General features: G+C 49.4%; 1 protein-coding gene across 1 annotated transcript; it reads left to right on the forward strand.

The window, feature by feature from the left end:
- The first annotated feature begins 3,838 nt into the window (after nt 1–3,838).
- CEACAM18 (CEA cell adhesion molecule 18) lies at nt 3,839–14,680 on the forward strand. The gene is made up of 7 exons (XM_037729756.1): nt 3,839–4,029; nt 5,563–5,910; nt 7,250–7,522; nt 9,161–9,440; nt 10,830–10,991; nt 13,959–14,019; nt 14,326–14,680. The coding sequence occupies exons 1-6, from the start codon at nt 3,978–3,980 to the stop codon at nt 13,975–13,977; spliced, it is 1,134 nt and encodes a 377-aa protein (XP_037585684.1). The 5' UTR covers nt 3,839–3,977; the 3' UTR covers nt 13,978–14,019; nt 14,326–14,680.
- The last annotated feature ends 2,491 nt before the right edge of the window (nt 14,681–17,171 follow it).

The raw sequence follows: 17,171 nt of genomic DNA on the forward strand, positions 1-17,171 counted from the left end.
TGTTGACCAGGATGGTCTCGATCTCTTGACCTCGTGATCCACCCGCCTCGGCCTCCCAAAGTGCTGGGATTACAGGCTTGAGCCACCGCGCCCGGCCTCGCTGTTGTGTTTTTAAAAAGTGAACACTCATATAAACTCTGGGCTTTGGGTGCTAATATTGTATCAATGTGGGCTCATCAAATGCAATGAATGTACCGCTCTGGTAGTGGGGATGTTGATAATGGAGGTGCTGTGCACGCGGGAGGGCAGGTGATTTATGGAAAACCTCTGTACCTTCTGCTCAATTTTGGTGTAAGCCTAAAACTGCTCTAAAATATTGGTTTTTTTTTTTAGACGGAGACTCACTCTGTCACCAGGCTGGAGTACAGTGGCGTGATCTCAGCTCACTGCAACCTCCACCTCCCAGGTTCAAGAGATTCTCCTGCTTCAGCCTCCCAAGTAGCTGGGACTACAGGCACACACCACTACGCCCAGCTGATTTTTGTATTTTTAGTAGAGATAGGGTTTCACTATGTTGGCCAGGATGGTCTCGATCTCTTGACCCCATGATCCACCTGCCTCGGCCTCCCAAAGTGCTGGGATTACAGGCTTGAGCCACTGCACTGGGCTTATAATTGTGTTTTTCATTGAAAGAAACTGGCCTGGCCCAGTGGCTCATGCCTGTAATCCCAACACTCTGGGATGCTGAAGGAAATAGATAGCTTGAGCCCAGGAGTTGAAGATCAGCCTGGTCAACATGGCAAAATCCCGTCTCTACTAAAAATAAAAATAAAAAAATTAGCCCAATGTGGTGGCACACACTTGTAATCCCTGCTACTCTGGAGGCTGAGGCATGAGACTCACTTGAACTCAGGGGGCGGAGGTTACAGTGAGCCTAGATCACACCACTGCCCTCCAGCCTGGAGGACAGAGTGAGACTCTGTCTCAAAAAAAATTGAAAGAACATAAATGATTGCAAATAGTGGACTGGTTGAATAACTCAACCCATATCCAATCCAGTGGCATACTATGCAGCCATGAATAATTAACGGTGATAGTGCAAAGCTGTGCTTGTCCCATGGGAGTCCAGGACCTGAGGCAGAATGTGGGGAATGTTTCAGAGGAGCTAAAGCCAGAGACTCACTTTGTATATATTTCAGAGGCCCCGTTTATACTTGAATACTGAGGCAGGCCAATTAACTAACATCACTGGTAACAAGTGCATTATTTTCCTATTAAAACCAACATGTATGTTTTGCTGTAGGCTGCAAATATTCATATGGGTTTTCAGGGTACAGAAGAAAACTTCAGAGATATTTTATAAACCAGTAGACACCCAGAGGTGCATATTCACCTTACTCTGACTGAGCTTGGGTTTAACATTTGAAAAGCCCTAAGAAAAACAAAAATTGGCCGGGCGTGGTGGCTCATGCCTATAATCCCAGCACTTTGGGAGGCCGAGGCGGGTGGATCGCGAGGTCAAGAGATCGAGACCATCCTGGTCAACATGGTGAAACCCCGTCTCTACTAAAACTACAAAAAATTAGCTGGGCATGGTGGCGCGTGCCTGTAATCCCAGCTACTCAGGAGGCTGAGGCAGGAGAATTGCCTGAACCCAGGAGGCAGAGGTTGTGGTGAGCCGAGATCACGCCATTGCACTCCAGCCTGGGTAACAAGAGCGAAACTCCGTCTCAAAAAAAAAAAAAAAAAAAAAATTTAATGATATAATTCTGCTACAATAAAAGTGATTCACATGTGCATGCGTATGCCAGCTCCGACATACCCAAACTGAAAAGACACATAGAAAACATCTGGTTGTATCTCTGGGTGGTTTTAAAAAATGGTATTCATTAAATTATAATAAATAATTTTATATTTATTTTACATACTTATATAGTTATACATATGAAATGTGTGTATGTGTAAATGTTAAATAATATTAAATTAATATGTAAATATGTAAGTCAAAAATTTCTACAACAAATTCAAATTCACTCTTTTTGTAATTTAAAAAGTAGGGTGTGTTATCAAAACAAAAGACAAACACATTCCCAAGTATGGTTAGGAAGACCTTGTCAATTAGACATTTCTGAGTTGTTCTCTCTCTCTGTGTGTGTGTCTTCTCTCTGTATCTCGCTGTGCCTGCACCTTTTTTATTTTTTTGGAGATGGAGTTTCACTCTTGTTGCCCATGCTGGAGTGTAATGGCGTGATCTCAGCTCACTACAACCTCCGCCTCCTGGGTTCAAGCGATTCTCCTGCCTCAGCCTCCCAAGTAGCTGGGGTTACAGGCATGCGCCACCACGCCTGGCTAATTTTGTATTTTTAGTAGAGGCAGGGCTTCTCCATGTTTGTCAGGCTAGTTTTGAACTCCTGACCTCGTGATCCGCCTGCCTCCGCCTCCCAAAGTGCTGGGATTACAGACATGAGCCACCGCACCTGGCTGCCTGCATCTTTCCTTTCTATGGCTCTGTCTGTCTGTCTGTCTCTCTCTCAGGTGTCAAGGCACCTGCACCTCATTACTTCTGTGCATAGAAGTAATGCACAACTCCCCTGTCCTGGAGCCGTGTCTACAAGGAACACACACACGCCCTTCGCTCCTAATTCACAGCATTTTTCCTAATGGTGAATTTCAGAAATAGCCTGAAGCTCCGACAACAAAGTGCCAACCTAAATAACAAACAGAGAGAAGCTCTCTAACAGAAAATGGTATGTATTCCGGAATGTGGCACTGCAATGAAAAGCTGGGTGCCATAGTAAACGATGTGCATATTCAGGGAGGTAAAAGAAGACAAAGGTTTTTTTTTGTTGTTGTTGTTTGTTTTGTTTGTTTGTTTGTTTTTGAGACAAAGTCTCACACTGTTGCCTGGCCTGGAGTGCAGTGGTGCAATCTCAGCTCACTGCAACCTCCACCTCCCAGGTTCAAACGATTCCCCTTGCCTCAGCCTCCCAAGTAGCTGGGATTACAGGTGCCTGCCACCACACCTGGCTATTTTTTTCTTCTTCTTTCTTTTGTATTTTTAGTAGCGATGGGGTTTCACTATGTTGGCCAGGCTGGTCTCAAACTCCTGACCTCATGATCCGTCCTCCTCGGCCTCCCAAAGCGCTGGGATTACAAGCGTCAGCCACCATGCCCAGCTGAAGAACATAAAGGTTTTTAAAAAGAAAAGTGAGGAGGATCTCATAAACATTTTGAGATAATTGTCCTAGGCTACAAGGATCCTTAATAAGAGTGACGTCAGTCCAAGTTTGGACAGGAGTTTGCCATCCAAAACTTGTCACAAAAGTATTTTTTTGTGGTTCTGGTTGGCTTTTGTACAAGGCGAGGGTTTTTGCAGAGTCTTCTGTGAAAGTTTTTGTTATCAGACAACCTTCACTTCATAGCCTTCCCCAATATATCTCAGGGCTTTTATGGATTGTGAGAACTTTCACAAAGGGACCTGGTTATACGCACACTGGTTCAGATATAGAAGAGCATGCACCACAGCCATTGACAATGGCCATAGGAGGAATATTTAGTGACACAGATAAATAGCCCTCTGATGAGGAGAAAAGCGGCTGGCGGTAAAACAGCCCCAAGCAATTTAAAAACTGGGCCCTGCATAGGAAAACCAAGCCAAATAGAAATGAGACGTACATGAGGAGTCTGATGTCCTGTCTTTGAGGTGCTTAGCTATATTTTCTGCTGTTCCCATCAGTGAGCCTGTTTTTTGTTGTTATTTGTTTTTTTCATGGCCAGAGAAAAAAATGTAAATAAATATAAAAATAAGTAAATAAATAATGAACTCAAGGCACCATAGGCCATAAAGATAAGGTCCTCCCCAGGCCCCACCCCTGCTGGTCAGAGTCCACCCTGGGGAGGAAAGGTGGATCCGAGGGCCGAGGGCCGGGAGACGGGATTGGCAGCCTCTGTGCCAGGAAACACAGGTCTGTGAGGGAGCAGAGGCGGCGGCTGCGTCTCTGGAGGGACCCCTCGTCCTGGAGGACCCCAGGCAACTCATGGACCCTTCCAGACCCAGAGGGAGCCTGTGGAGGGAGTTCTTCCTCGTGGGTAAGAGACGCTGGATGCTGGATGAGCTTCCCGGGACTGAGGGAAGGGCAGCTAGGAGCAAAGTGGGGAGGAGTGGGCTGGGACCATCCCCATCCAGGGGCACAGCCAGAAACTCCCAGAGCAGGGATGGGGGAGAGGGAGGGGGCAGGAGCCTCAGCAGGACTTTCATGAGTTCACACACCTGGGCACAGCTTGCCCCTAGACACAGCCCTGTACAGACCCACAGATGTGGTGTTACACACACACACAAACACACACACACACACCCTGCATTTCTATCCATGCCCAGGAACCTTCACCCTCACCTCCCTGCACTCCCCTCCCACTGGGTGCCCCAATCTGCCCCATCCCCTTCCCCACCTTGCAGGCCAGATCCCTTCCCAGCCCCTCATCTTTGCCCAGGACGCTCTGTGCCCACAAAGAGCACGACTGTCCTGCTTTACCACGTGTACTGTCCTTGAACAGGTCCAGTGTCCGCACATGAGGCCTGGAACCAGAGGCTCAGGCATCTCTGCCTCCTCCACACGGCTCAGACTTGGGGTTTAGAGGGCAGTGGACACCTGCCATGTCATATGTGGTGACAGGCTCCCACCTCCATTCACACCCACTCCAGTGAATTTAGATGCAAAGTCAAAGACATGTGGACAGTCTCAGGGGAGTTTCTCACCCAATCATCACTGAGCTCCCCCAGTGTCCAGCCTGTGCTTAGGAGTGCCGGGGACTCAGTGGTGACTGAGACAGGGCAGCCCTGCCCTCCTGGAGCCCATAGTCCAGGGCAAGAGCTAGATATGTGACCAGACTCTGAGGACCCCCAGAAGTCAAGGCTGGGATCGGGGGAGCCCAGGAGGAGCTAGGGGGAGCTCAGAGGGGACAACTGACCCAGGCTGGGGTGGAGGAGACATCCAAGCTGAGACCTGAGTGATGAGTAGAAGTGAGTCAGCAAGGAGGATGCAGATGGAGAGGAGAGAGCAGGAGTCAGTGTGCCAGGAATGGGGAACAGCGTGTGCAAAGCCTGGAGTTAGGAGGAGGTGCGGTGAACCAAGAGAGCTATGCTTAGGCCCGGGGCATTCAGCGTGGCAGTCATATCTTCTGATACATAACTACACAGATAAATGAGTGAGTAACTGAACAGGATGGGGTAGGTGAGCTCCACAAGGAGGCTAGATGAGTCACAAATACCAACTCCGGCTGAGTGTCTCATATGCCTGCCTAAGAGTTTGGACTTTATCCTAAGAGCACTGGGGAGCCATAGAAGGTGCTTGAGCAGAGGAAAGCAGAGTCACAACTTGGGCTTATTAAGATTTAAATAACTGTCACATGAGAATGCATTGGAGACTGCATGGCCAGGGAGGAGGGCTTGGGAGAAGATAAGGATGAAACGGACCAGGGCAGGGGCTGACGGGAGGCACAGGAGGGGACAGGCTGGGGACTCTACCAGGAACCAGAAACTCTTGCCTGGTTCACTAGTGTTTCTGGAAATCGTTTCCTGGACGGTGTCGATCTCTCTGTGTCTTTTCTCCTTGTCTTCCTCAGCCAGTCTGCTGGCCTGCGGGATCTGCCATGCCTCTGGCCAAATCTTCATCACCCAAATACTGGGGATAAAGGGATATTTGACTATCCTTGCCGTGGACAACGTCCCCGAGGATGTCCAGGAATACAGCTGGTACCGGGGTGCAAATGACAGCGCGGGAAACATGATTATGAGCTACAAACTGCCCAGTACCAGGCAGCCTGGGCCCATGTACACTGGCAGGGAGAGGGTGAACAGAGAAGGCGACCTGGTGATCAGGCCGACTGCTTTAAATGACACAGGAAACTACACCGTTCGGGTGGTTGCCAGCAATGAGACCCACAGAGCAACCGGCTGGCTGGAGGTTGTAGGTGGGTGAGCAGGTGCCCCACTTCCTGACTCCCAAGGAGAGCTAGACATGGCAGCCCTGGGAGTGTGAATGCTCAGAGATCACCCTGTTCCCCTCCCTCACCCACCTCTGCATGACAATCGGAACCTTGGCAGGTGGGGGGACATTCACTACCTTCAAAGTATTTGAATTGATTGTCAGTGTATTTATCAGCTTTCTACTGCTCCATAACAAAGAGCCACACACATAACAGCTGAAAACAGTACCCTTTCATTATTGCATCATTTCCAGGGGGCCCACAGCCCAGGTATATGGCTGAATCAAAAGACCAGGTGTAGCTGAGCTGAGGCTTCCGCTCTGAGTCTCACAAGGCTTTGGCCAGGGCTGTGGTCTCATCTGGTGCCTTAACTAGGGAAGTCTGCCTCCAGGCTCACTCAGGATGCTGGCTCAATTTATTTCCTTGTGGCTGTGGGACTCAGGGCCCAGCGGGCTGCTTACTGGTTGTTAGACAGAGACCCTTTGGGTCCTAGAGGCTGTTGAAATCCCTGCCATGTGGCTGCGCCCACTGGCTTCTCATACCATGGCTGTTTGTGTCTTCAAGGCCAGCTGGAGTGTCTGCTAGGACAGAGGCTTACATGCCATCAGGTAATGATGGCAGTGATATTCATTGGCCTTTGTCATATTCCACAGGTTAGAAGCAGCTCCTGGGTCCCCCTCACACTTGAGAGAAGGAGAGGACACAGGGCATGACACCAGGAATGGAAATCAGGGAGTGGCCCTGGAATCCTGTGTACCACGGACAGCTCCTGGGGACTCTGAGGGGGAGGGGACGTGAGGGGAGGCGAGGATAGAGTTGGGAGACAAGCAGTCCTGTATTTGACAGTGGCTGCAATTACAAACCTCATTTGTGTGCCCACTGTGTTCCTCAGTTTCCTCATCTGTAGAGTGGGGAGGAACCTACCATTGTGGTCTGTTGCAGTGCTGGAGGGAGTATTCATGAAGTGAATGGGACTCCAATAATGGAGCAGTATTGTGTAGCCAAATGCTACCTCTCCCTCAGAGCCTCTCATGGCTCCTGGATGAGGGTCCTGGTTTGGGGGTTCAGAAACAATGATTAGTCCACATGTTCATGCCAAGAGCTCACCATGACGGCAGCAGACACCACGGCAAAGGCCCACACCTCAGCAGCCTCATTGCCCTGTGCCTACTTCTCTGCCCTTCTTAGCTCCCTTGCCAGGATGCCAGATCTTATCTAACAGCTCTTAGCTTCTCTCATCATGCCCAGAAGTCCCCTGGAGAGGAGTAGAGCTTGGGGAAGCAGATCCCACTTCTAACTGTCTTCTCCTTCCTGCTTCTCCCAGAGTTGGGAAGCGATCCGAGCCTCTCAGTCAATGCCACCTCCCTGGTAGAGAACATGGATTCCGTGGCTGCCAATTGCCACACCAATGCCACCAACATCACGTGGTATGTGAATTATGGACCCATATCTGGCAGTGACCGGATGAGAATTTCCCCAGACGGCAAGAGCCTCGTCATCCTCAGGATTAGGCGTTCTGAGAGAACTCTTCAGTGTGCAATAGAGAGTTTCCCAGACATCTTCCAGAGGAGTGAAGTCATCTCTCTGACTGTGTCCTGTGAGTGGTCTGGGTTCCTGGGACTGGAGCCAGGGGTGGGCTCAGGGTCTTCTGGGGATAGGAATGGGTTAGCACACGTCGAGCTGGAGAGAGGGGACATACTGGGAAAGGCTGCAGTCAGCTTGATCTGGGTTGGAATCAGCTCGAGCTCTTGAGCCCTGTGGACTCGGGAGCTGTCCTCGCTACTCAGTACCGTGGTACACTCCAGTTTTAAATGGGGACTCCAATCTCCATTTCTAAGATTAGAAATGGTCAGTGTGCCTTTGTGGAGGTCTGCTTTTGTGTAAAGAGGGGACTCTTAACAACGATTGTTTCTTAAATTGATGTTCAATTTATTAAGTTTTCAAGCCCTCGAGCCTTCAAATTCTGCTCATTAATTTCTTTCTTTTCTCCTACATTTAGTATAGTCACCGTCACTCTGTCACTGAAATTGAACAGACTATGCGCCCTTAAACAGTTTTATTTAAATTTATGCATTCCATACATTCTTTTTTCTTTACAGCCCTTCAGCTGCCTACCTGGGCAAGTTCACAACCCAGCAAGGCCCACACAAATTCTCAGACAGCTCTTCTAAATCTCACACACTGAACTTATAAATACATCAACACTTAGATCCTTTCCAGTGTTCCGGGACTGCTCACAGAGTTTAATAAACTCTTCTAATCTTTCAACTGAAAAACATAATCAAACATTTAAAATCACTTTTACATCTGGAACCCTCTAGTGGTCTGTCAGGTTTCCTAAAGCACAGGCTATGCGCCCATGGAAGCTTGGGTTGAGGGGTGAACAATTGCTGACCGCCACACAGCTGTTTACAGGTCAGGCTTGGAACCAAAACCCACGATCCAGAGGCTGCAGCTGCTCAGGCTGGTTGCTCCTGGCCCTGAGACTGGCTCAATCTTTCTGTGTTAGTTGGAGTCATAAAGTCCTATGCCTCTTCCTCTGAGCCTCATTTTTTCCCACCAATAAAATGGTTCAATAGTGGAACTAGTCACATGGGTTGTTCTGGGAATTCAACAAATGTGGGGACAGGCACAGGGCTTAGAACAGTGCCTGGCACACAGTAGGCCCATGTGGTTGCTTTTGCTCCACCAGTTTTTGTTGTTGTTGTTGTTTTGAGACAGAGTTTCACTCTTGTTGCCCAGGCTGGAGTGCAAGGTCGTGATCTTGGCTCACTGCAACCTCTGCCTCCCTGGTTCAAGTGAGTCTCCTGCCTCGGCCTCCTGAGTAGCTGGGATTACAGGCATGCGCCACTACTGCCGGCTAATTTTGCATTTTTAGTAGAGATGGGGTTTCTCCAAGTTGGTCAGGTTGGTCTTGAACTCCTGACCTCAGGTGATCCACCCGCCTCGGCCTCCCAAAGTGCTGGGATTACAGAAGTGAGCCACTGCACCCGGCCTTACTCCACCAGTTTTCTTACAATGTGAAGGGAACCGTGGGGTGGCCCCTAGTAGTCCCTTCATTATGGAAGACGCTCCTCTGGTTATTATTGTTGACACAACTGCCTTGCCTGGCGTGGGTCTAGGGGTCAGCTTGAGGTGTGCTGCGGGGAACCCCCCAGCTGGGGAAGTTCTTCATGAGACGGGACCCCCGAAAGGTCAGAACCACAGCCCTGGACCTCCTGCCCTGTCTCTACAGATGGGCCCGACTATGTGCAGCTGAGGAGCAATCCATATGCTTTTAATGGCATCATGAAAGCTGAGATCGGCTCCCACGTGGAAATGGAGTGTGTCGCCTATTCTTTGCCGGCTCTCATGTACCGCTGGATCCACAACGGCTCCCTCCTGAACGTCTCAGATGCAACGGTGAATCTCTCAAGTCTGGCCTGGGAACAGATGGGCAGTTACCGATGCATCGTGGAGAACCCTGCGACACAGCTGACCTTCTATGTGGACATCAGGATCCAGGTCCCCTGTGAGTGCAGCAGCTCCCCCTCTCGGCTCATGCTCTGTACATCTCCCTGCCTCCATGCCCTGCTAGGCAGTGCCCACCCTCAGGAGTGTCACCTCCACCCTGCCATGCCATGCTCACAACTTCTGGGTGAAATCTCCCCGTCCTTTGAGGTCTGGGTTCAAAGCTGCCTCCTCTGTGAATCCTCTGGAGTCCTCAGATCAGAGCCAGGGTGGCTCCCAGGGGGATAAGAGTAGCTTATAGACGTTGGCAGAGCACTTACTATGTGCTGCCTTTGTTCTAACCTACGTGACCTTCACCAGCTCTCCATGGACTAAGTGCATGTGATTAGCATCACCTCCATTTTACAGGGGAGAAAACTGAGCCCCATGGAGTCTGAGTGTTTTATTCAAGGCTCCATCGCTCCATAACCCATGGAAGAGTGGCATTCAAGTTCAGGCGGGCTGAATCCACAGCCTATGCCCTCAACTGCTCCCCTCAGCTGCTCCAAGATGAGGAATTAAAAAGATGCAGGGATGGGATGGGTGGAGGGGAGTAGAGATTTGGCATGGCCATGGCGTCAGAAACTTGGCTTGGGAGTGAGTTTGTAAATGGGGAAAGCATCTTCTCAGCAAATCCTCTGCATCAGGGAGAGACATTGACGTGCTCAGGGAGAGAGCAGAGGAGTGGGGCAGGTGAATGCCGGGCTCTGCAGCACAAGGTTCTGGGTCCAGATCCCCACTCTGCTGCTGCCCATCTCCAGGAACCCGGGACAAACAGCTCCATCATTGTGACACTCAGTTTCCTCAATTGTAATGAAAGGATAAGAATCCCTGCATGAAAAGAGTGCCGTAAGAGTAAAATAAAACTGTGCAAGAAAGTCCAGGAGACGTTGCAGGATGTGGTCTGCAGACTTCAGCCACATCGCACCACTTCCTAAGCACCCGCTATGCACCAGACACGATGTGTGCATTCAGCCCTCCAAGTCATCTGTTCACGTTTTTCTCTTCCCCTGGACTCCGAGCTCCAGGAGGGCAGAAGCTGGGTGAGATTTTTGTTTGCCATTTGTCCTCAGCGCTTGGCACAGTGCCTAGCATATAGTTGGTGCTCAGTGAACATTTGTGCAATGAGTTAATGACCCTGTGTCACCCGCTTCCAGTCACTGTCTCTCTCCTTACGAGGGTTTATTCTTCTGTATTCACTTATGGCTGCCTGCAGTTGAGACCTCTCTTTGCTTCATTGTCCTCTGTCCACTTCCCAGCTCGAATGTCAGCCCCATGGGTGCAGGGAGTTTGTTTTGTTGGCTGCTGAATCCCTAGTACTGGGAAGAGTGCTTTGTTGGTAACAGATGTTGACAAATCTTTGAAGAACAGATATGTGGTTGGGTGAAGAGATGATGAACACATGAACGGGTGAGTCGTGGTCCTGACCCCTGGTGTCCTCTTCCTCCAGGGATCTTACCTACAGAGTTCTCCATCTCGGAACCCACAGTGGTGCTCCTCATCGGGTGGACAGTGGCGGCTGGCGTCTACCTCTGTGGAGTCCTAATCCATGCTCTGATCAACTGCTACTCAAACAGGTGCCCTCATTGCTCTGGGTCAAGGGTGGGGTGTTGGTTGGGTGTTGGGTCTCAGGGGCCAGCCCTCCCTCCAGACGGGGAGGCAGAGCCAGAGGGGAAGGGATAAGCCTGGAACTGGGTTGTCAGGGATCATCTGGGGCAGATAGCTCAGCTTCCAGGACCTGAAGCTGATGGGAGCAAGGGAAGGTTTAGAGCCAGCCACGCTTCTAAACAGCTGTGGGGTTTCATCCAGCAATGTCCCTTCTCTTTAGAAGTTTCTTTGTGTTTACAAATGGATATTAAGGTTTATTAGAGGAACAGGTTAGAAAATGAGAAGTGTGCATGTCAATTCCTAGGACATAGATGTCCCTTGCTACAAAGTGAAGTTGGGGAAATAGGTATCAGCCGTCAACTATGCAGGGAGAAGAGATTGAGTGGTGGGATGGTTAGGGTCTGGGTTCAAACCCTAGCTCTGCTACCTGTAGGCTAGGTTACCTTGGGTAGGTCACTTCTCCTCTTAGCTCATCCTCAGCCCACCTGAAGAATGCAAGGAGCAACTCCTGCCTGAAGGGTGATGTGGGGGTTAGAGACACATCTTGGAGGATAAAGGGACTTGCAGTGTTCTCAGCATAGGGTAGACCAGAGTTTCTCAACTTCAGCACTATTAACATTGGGACCATCATTCTTTGATGAGGAAGGGGAGGCAGTAAGGCTGTTCTGTGCCTTGTAGGACATTTAGCAGCATCCCAGCCTTTACCAGTTAGATGGTAGTAGTAACTACCACCAACACCACAGTTCAGAAAACTAAAAATGTCTCTAGACACTACAAAGATCACATGGAAGGCAACCCCAGGAACTCCACTGCATGGCAAGAGAACAGAGTTCAAAGAGGAAACAGAATTCTCATATTCGGGGAACAGCAGAGAAAAGGGGATTGCAAAAGCAGACTGAGAGAGTGGCCATGACCTGGGGGAGGTTCAGGTCAATGGCAGAACCAGGAGCCTGGGAGGTCAGCAAAGTCTTAGAAATGCAGGGCTGTTGGCCAGTCTTCAAGGGAGGTCTCAAGATACAAGGTATCAGAGAATTCAGCTGAGCAGGAGTGGGCACCTGCCTTAGAGCAAATCCTCCCTGGGGGTGGGACCCTCCTCGACCTGGAACCACGTTCTTCAGAAGGGCTACGGAAGGTGCCAGGGTTTGGAGTGGGGCAGGGAACTCGTGTGGACAGGCCTCCAGGCTCCCTCCTTGTTCCCGTAAATGGACTCCATTTGCTTTTGTGGGTCCCTCCCCTATAAAAATATTAAAAACTATATTTTACCTCTCTGTTGATATAAACATGTATAAATTACAGGGCGGCTTTTTATTTAGCTTTTTCTTCTGATTTTAGAAGAAACTGAAACATTTTTGTGGGTCCTAAAAGTATAGTGGGCTTTAGTGCCTCTGTGCATAATGATCCTGCTTCCACTCGAATTTCTTCAGACGAAAAGTTTCCAGGGGTTTCTGTCCTGGTGTCCAAAGCCATTGATAGAGATCTCCAAGGTTTCACTTTGGATGTCTCCATTAAGTCAACCTCAGTGACTCATTCATTTGTTCCTCATTTGGTTTCTCAGTCACCCCATATTTCACCAAGCTCCTGGGTTTATTCTTAGGCCTCTGATGAGCAAAAGATGAACAAGCTGCTCTCCCTGCTCCCAGTAATGTTACGGCTGCCATGATCTAGCCCCCTCCCTTCAGCAGTCACACCTGCTCCCCTTCACCCTCCCCCAAAGATCACCCTGCAGTTACTCAGATTTTAACCGTGACTGGATCTGGATACCACCCAAAAGACACAGAAGTGGCATTTCCTAGAATAAATGGTGGGGCAAGGTGGAGCAGAGGAGACACACAGCCTCCATGTACGGGTTTTCACTAACATGGTATCTAAAGACTTTAGAAGATACATGTTAAATTATCTTAGTATTTAGATATTGAGCCTACTTATGATTATTACATGGTCCCTTCACGAAACAGTCTATAATGTTGACCATACAGTGAGATAGCAGGCATTCAAGCCTGTGTGTGCTTTACTTCCCGTGTGCAAAATGGGATTAATACTGGTTTCAACCTCACAGGGATATCTCCTATGGGGATAAAGTAAGCTCTTCTGCTAAATGCCTTGGAACAAGGGTTGGTACACAGTAACTGCTTCATAAAATCTCAGATATTATTATTAATGCCATCATATTATTCAATGTGCAATTCCAAACTGATTGTGATAAGCTTAAGAAAGTTCAAGAGGGTTTCAAAGAGCGTATCTGAATCACCTCATCTTCCACCACCTGGAAGGATCCCCCTGGCCTGGCAGAGCAACCTCCTCACAGCCAAAAAACCTACACCATGTCACTGTACCATTCCTCTCAAGGGCGCCATGGTCTCTATGGTCTGAGACCTCCAATCTGATATGAGAGCAGGGGTCTGGGAGTCAGAGAAGCCAGGTTTGGAATATTCGCCTCTGTTCTGCTCTGGCTGTGTGACCTGGGGCAAGTAACTTTACCTTTCTGGACCCTCATGTCTTCATCTAAAAATGGGGTCAATGTATCTGTCTTGCTTGGCTGTTGGGAGGGCTAAAGGTAACCCTGTCATAAGCTACAAGTGCCTGGCATAGAATCAGTGTGAAATAAATTACTATTACTACCTTCATCGTCATTGTTACCCCTGGTAATTAGACCAGCAGTGCCCTCTCCTTCCTCAGCTTCACCCGGCCTCTTTTCCCCAAACAATGGCACCTTCCTCCAGTGCCCTTGGAAATCTTTAGAAGTATGGGATGTTGAGAACTCTCAGTGCAGAGGTGAAGCCCTCAGACCATCTCCTCCACAGGGTCCCACATGGGGAAGGATTGGGTTTGGGCGGGGTCTTGTGGGAAGCTGGGCCCCTTCACCTCTCTCTACCCAGGATTCTCCCGTGTTTCTTAGATATCTGAGATGTGACTTCTTCCCTGATTTCTCCCCATAGGACAAATCGGGCCACTTGAGTGTCCCTCTCAGGCCTGAGGACAAGACCAGCGGCCAAACAGGTGAGGAGAGGGTGATGGAGAAGAGCTGGGGGTCCCCATAGGGTCAGCAAGGCTGGAAAGGGCCCAGGGTCTCTTTGGAGGTGACTGACAAGAGAGGGACTCAGCCAAGTCACACCAAGGTCTGGAGATGGAAGCTCTGGTGGGACATCTGCAGACCCGGCCTGGGACTGGGTGAAGACGTCATGAACAATGTGACCATTGGGCGCTCCATCTGCCAATCAGAGCTGGCCAATGGGGTGCAGGCCGGGGCGGGCCATGCGCAAAGCTGGGCTCTAATTCCACGCACTTCCTCCCTTCCTCCCTCAGCTCCTGTGCTTCCAGCTTTTCAGATATTGACCCACAGAATCAACAGCCTGCTGCAAACTTAAGGCCAAGGGGTCCCCACTCAGTGGTTGCTTCATTGAGTGCCGGGTGAGAGAAGAGACCTCAGAACCAGGCAGGGATTATATTCCAGCTCTGCCCTGAGTAGCTGAGTAACCTGAATGCAGCCCCAGTGAGGTTTCTCCATCTGGAGGCACCGCGGAACCATTAAGTCGGCGTGATGAGCACATCTGTCGGCTTAAATATTCACTTTTCTTTGGTGACATTTAAACTCCTCTCTTTTAGCTATTTTGAAATATTCAGTTAATCCAAATACATTATTCTGTTATTTGGAACAACATGGATGAACCTAGACGTTGTTATGTTGAGTGAAATAAGCCAGGAACAGAGAAACACAAATACCCTACGATCACACTATATTTGGAACCTAAAATAGTCGACCTCAGCGAAGTAGAGAAGAGAATGGTGGGCACCAGAGGCTGGGGCGGGGAGTGATTGATTGGATGGGGAAAGGGAGAGGTTGGCCATCAGGCAAGCATTTTCAATCAGACAGGAGGAAGAAGCTCTGATGTCCTGTTGCACAGCATGGAGGGCTGTTAATTCTACAGGAATCAGCCCAGGACTCCTTTGCTGGAGGGGTTGTGAATCCTCAAACTGGCCTGAGTTTCTGCAGTTTCTCACTTTAAAGGGTCTTGATCTCCAAGTACTCATTGCCAGCGGCCTCCTGTCTCTGTGGGTACTGACGGCCTCACATTATGGAAACTGAGGGATGCATAGGGGATCTCTCCTGCCTCTGACGAGGGGGCAGCCAGGGCTGAGGGAGCCTGGTGTGGGGGGCTGTCATCTGCCTGGGATTCAATCAGGGGTCACTGAATGGAGAGAGAGAAGGGAGTCAGAGTAGAGCAATGGGGCCAGCAGGTGCCAGACAGAGTCCAGGAAAGAGACCCAGGAGTTCCTTCCTGCATCCAACCCATGTACAGTTTGCTGAAATCTCTTTCATACCTTCCTCTAATATTTAGTACTCAATTATCACCTTATTTGGTGTTTACTAATCTGATTAACTTCCGACAACAACTCCATAATAAGATTTTTTTTTTCTTTTTTGAGATGGAGTCTCGCTCTCTTGCCCAGGCTGGAGTGCAGTGGTGCTATCTCAGCTCACCGTCTCCCAGGTTCAAGCGATTCTCCTGCCTCAGCCTCCTGAGCAGGAGAGACTACAGGCACATGCCACCATACCTGGCTAATTTTTTGTGTTTTTAGTAGAGACTGGGTTTCACCATGTTAGCCAGGATGGTCTCAATCTCCTGACCTCATGATCTGCCTACCTCAGCCTCTCAAAGTGCTGGGATTATAGGTGTAAGCCTCCGCACCCAGCCCATAGTAAGATATTATTACTGTTTCCATTTTACAAATTTGAAAACTGAGGTAGAAATGGTAAGTGTTCTGCACAAACTCCCTCTTACACCAGGACCCAATGCAGTCGGTTCCTTCTGACCCCAAAGCCTGGCCTCCTGCTGAGGCCCACTGTGTGTGAGGCCCTGAGGTGGTTTTAGATGGACCATGGCGGACACGGAAGACGTGGGCGCTGGCCTCCTGCAGCTCACTCTTTAATTGAAGGAGGTGGCAATAAATGACTGTCATATCTATGTGTGAATTATGATAAGATGAGCAGAAAGAGGGCAAGTGAGAGAGAACTACAGGGCCTTGATACGGACGTGGCACCTGCCCTTGGGAAGCTCTCAGTTTGGTGGTGTGGGGAAGACAAGTCAGTCAAAGAAATTGTATCCCTGTCACAGGAAGAATAATGGCCCCTCCGAAATGTCCATGCCTCAACCCCCTGGAACCTGTGGATCTGTTACCTGACATGTCTAAAGGGATTTTACAGGTGGAATTCAGTTAAGGATATTGAGATGGGGAGATTCTCTTGGATTACTTGGGTGGGTCCAGTGGAATCACAGGGATCCTTACAAGTGAAAGGAAGAGGGTATAATAGAAAGATTGGAAGATGCCAGGCTGCTTGCTTTGCAGACAGAGGGAGGGATTGAGCCAAGGAATGCAGGCACCTCAAGAAGCTGGAAAAGGTGAGAAAGTGTACCACCCCCTGGATCTTCCAGAAGGAACTGACCCTGATGGCCAATGCCTCGATTTTAGCCCAGTGACACCCATTTTGGGCTTTTGACTGTCAAAACTTTAAGTTAATCTATGTATGTTGTTTGAAGCCAAGAAATGTGTGGTCATTTGTCACAGCAGCCACAGGAAACTAATACAGACTCACACAGCGGAGAGCGACAGAGGCTGCCTGGGAGGCTCCTCTTTCATCTCTGCCCTTCCCTGCTGCTCCCCTGCACTGCAGATGCTCCCTGGAACTGTCACACACATACACCACATCTCAGCACTGCTATTATCAAGGTCACCGCGACCTCCACTTGGCTGAGTCCAGACGTCCACCTTGCAGTCTTCTCCTTCCTGGACTTTGCAGCAGCAGAGGACCTAACTGCTCACCCTCCCTACACAGAAGCACTTCTTGACTCGACTACAGGACGTTGTTCTTTCTGGGTCCATTCACCTTCTTGGCAGCCCTTTCGCCAGATGCGCCACATCTCCCTGACCCTAAATATCAGAGCTGCCCTGAGCTCTCCTTCTTTACTTTTGTTTTATGACCTCATCCACTCTGTAGACTTCACGCCATCAATAGACTGATGACTTCCAAATTTACAGCCAGCCCACTCCCCTCTCCTGACTATAGTCCTTGATCCAATAGTGTACTTCAAACCCACACATTCTTGTCCAAATTCACACAAAATGCAACCTATTCTATCTAAACGTCTCCT

This window comes from Cebus imitator, unplaced genomic scaffold (assembly GCF_001604975.1).
Source record: "Cebus imitator isolate Cc_AM_T3 unplaced genomic scaffold, Cebus_imitator-1.0 Scaffold316, whole genome shotgun sequence".
NCBI classification, from domain to species: domain Eukaryota; kingdom Metazoa; phylum Chordata; class Mammalia; order Primates; family Cebidae; genus Cebus; species Cebus imitator.

Coding starts and splice junctions, on each gene's coding strand:
- CEACAM18 (XM_037729756.1), top strand. CDS start 3,978: ATGGACCCTTCCAGACCCAGAGGGAGCCTGTGGAGGGAGTTCTTCCTC. Junction 4,030..5,562: donor GAGGGAGTTCTTCCTCGTGG/GTAAGAGACGCT, acceptor TGTCTTCCTCAG/CCAGTCTGCTGGCCTGCGGG. Junction 5,911..7,249: donor CGGCTGGCTGGAGGTTGTAG/GTGGGTGAGCAG, acceptor TGCTTCTCCCAG/AGTTGGGAAGCGATCCGAGC.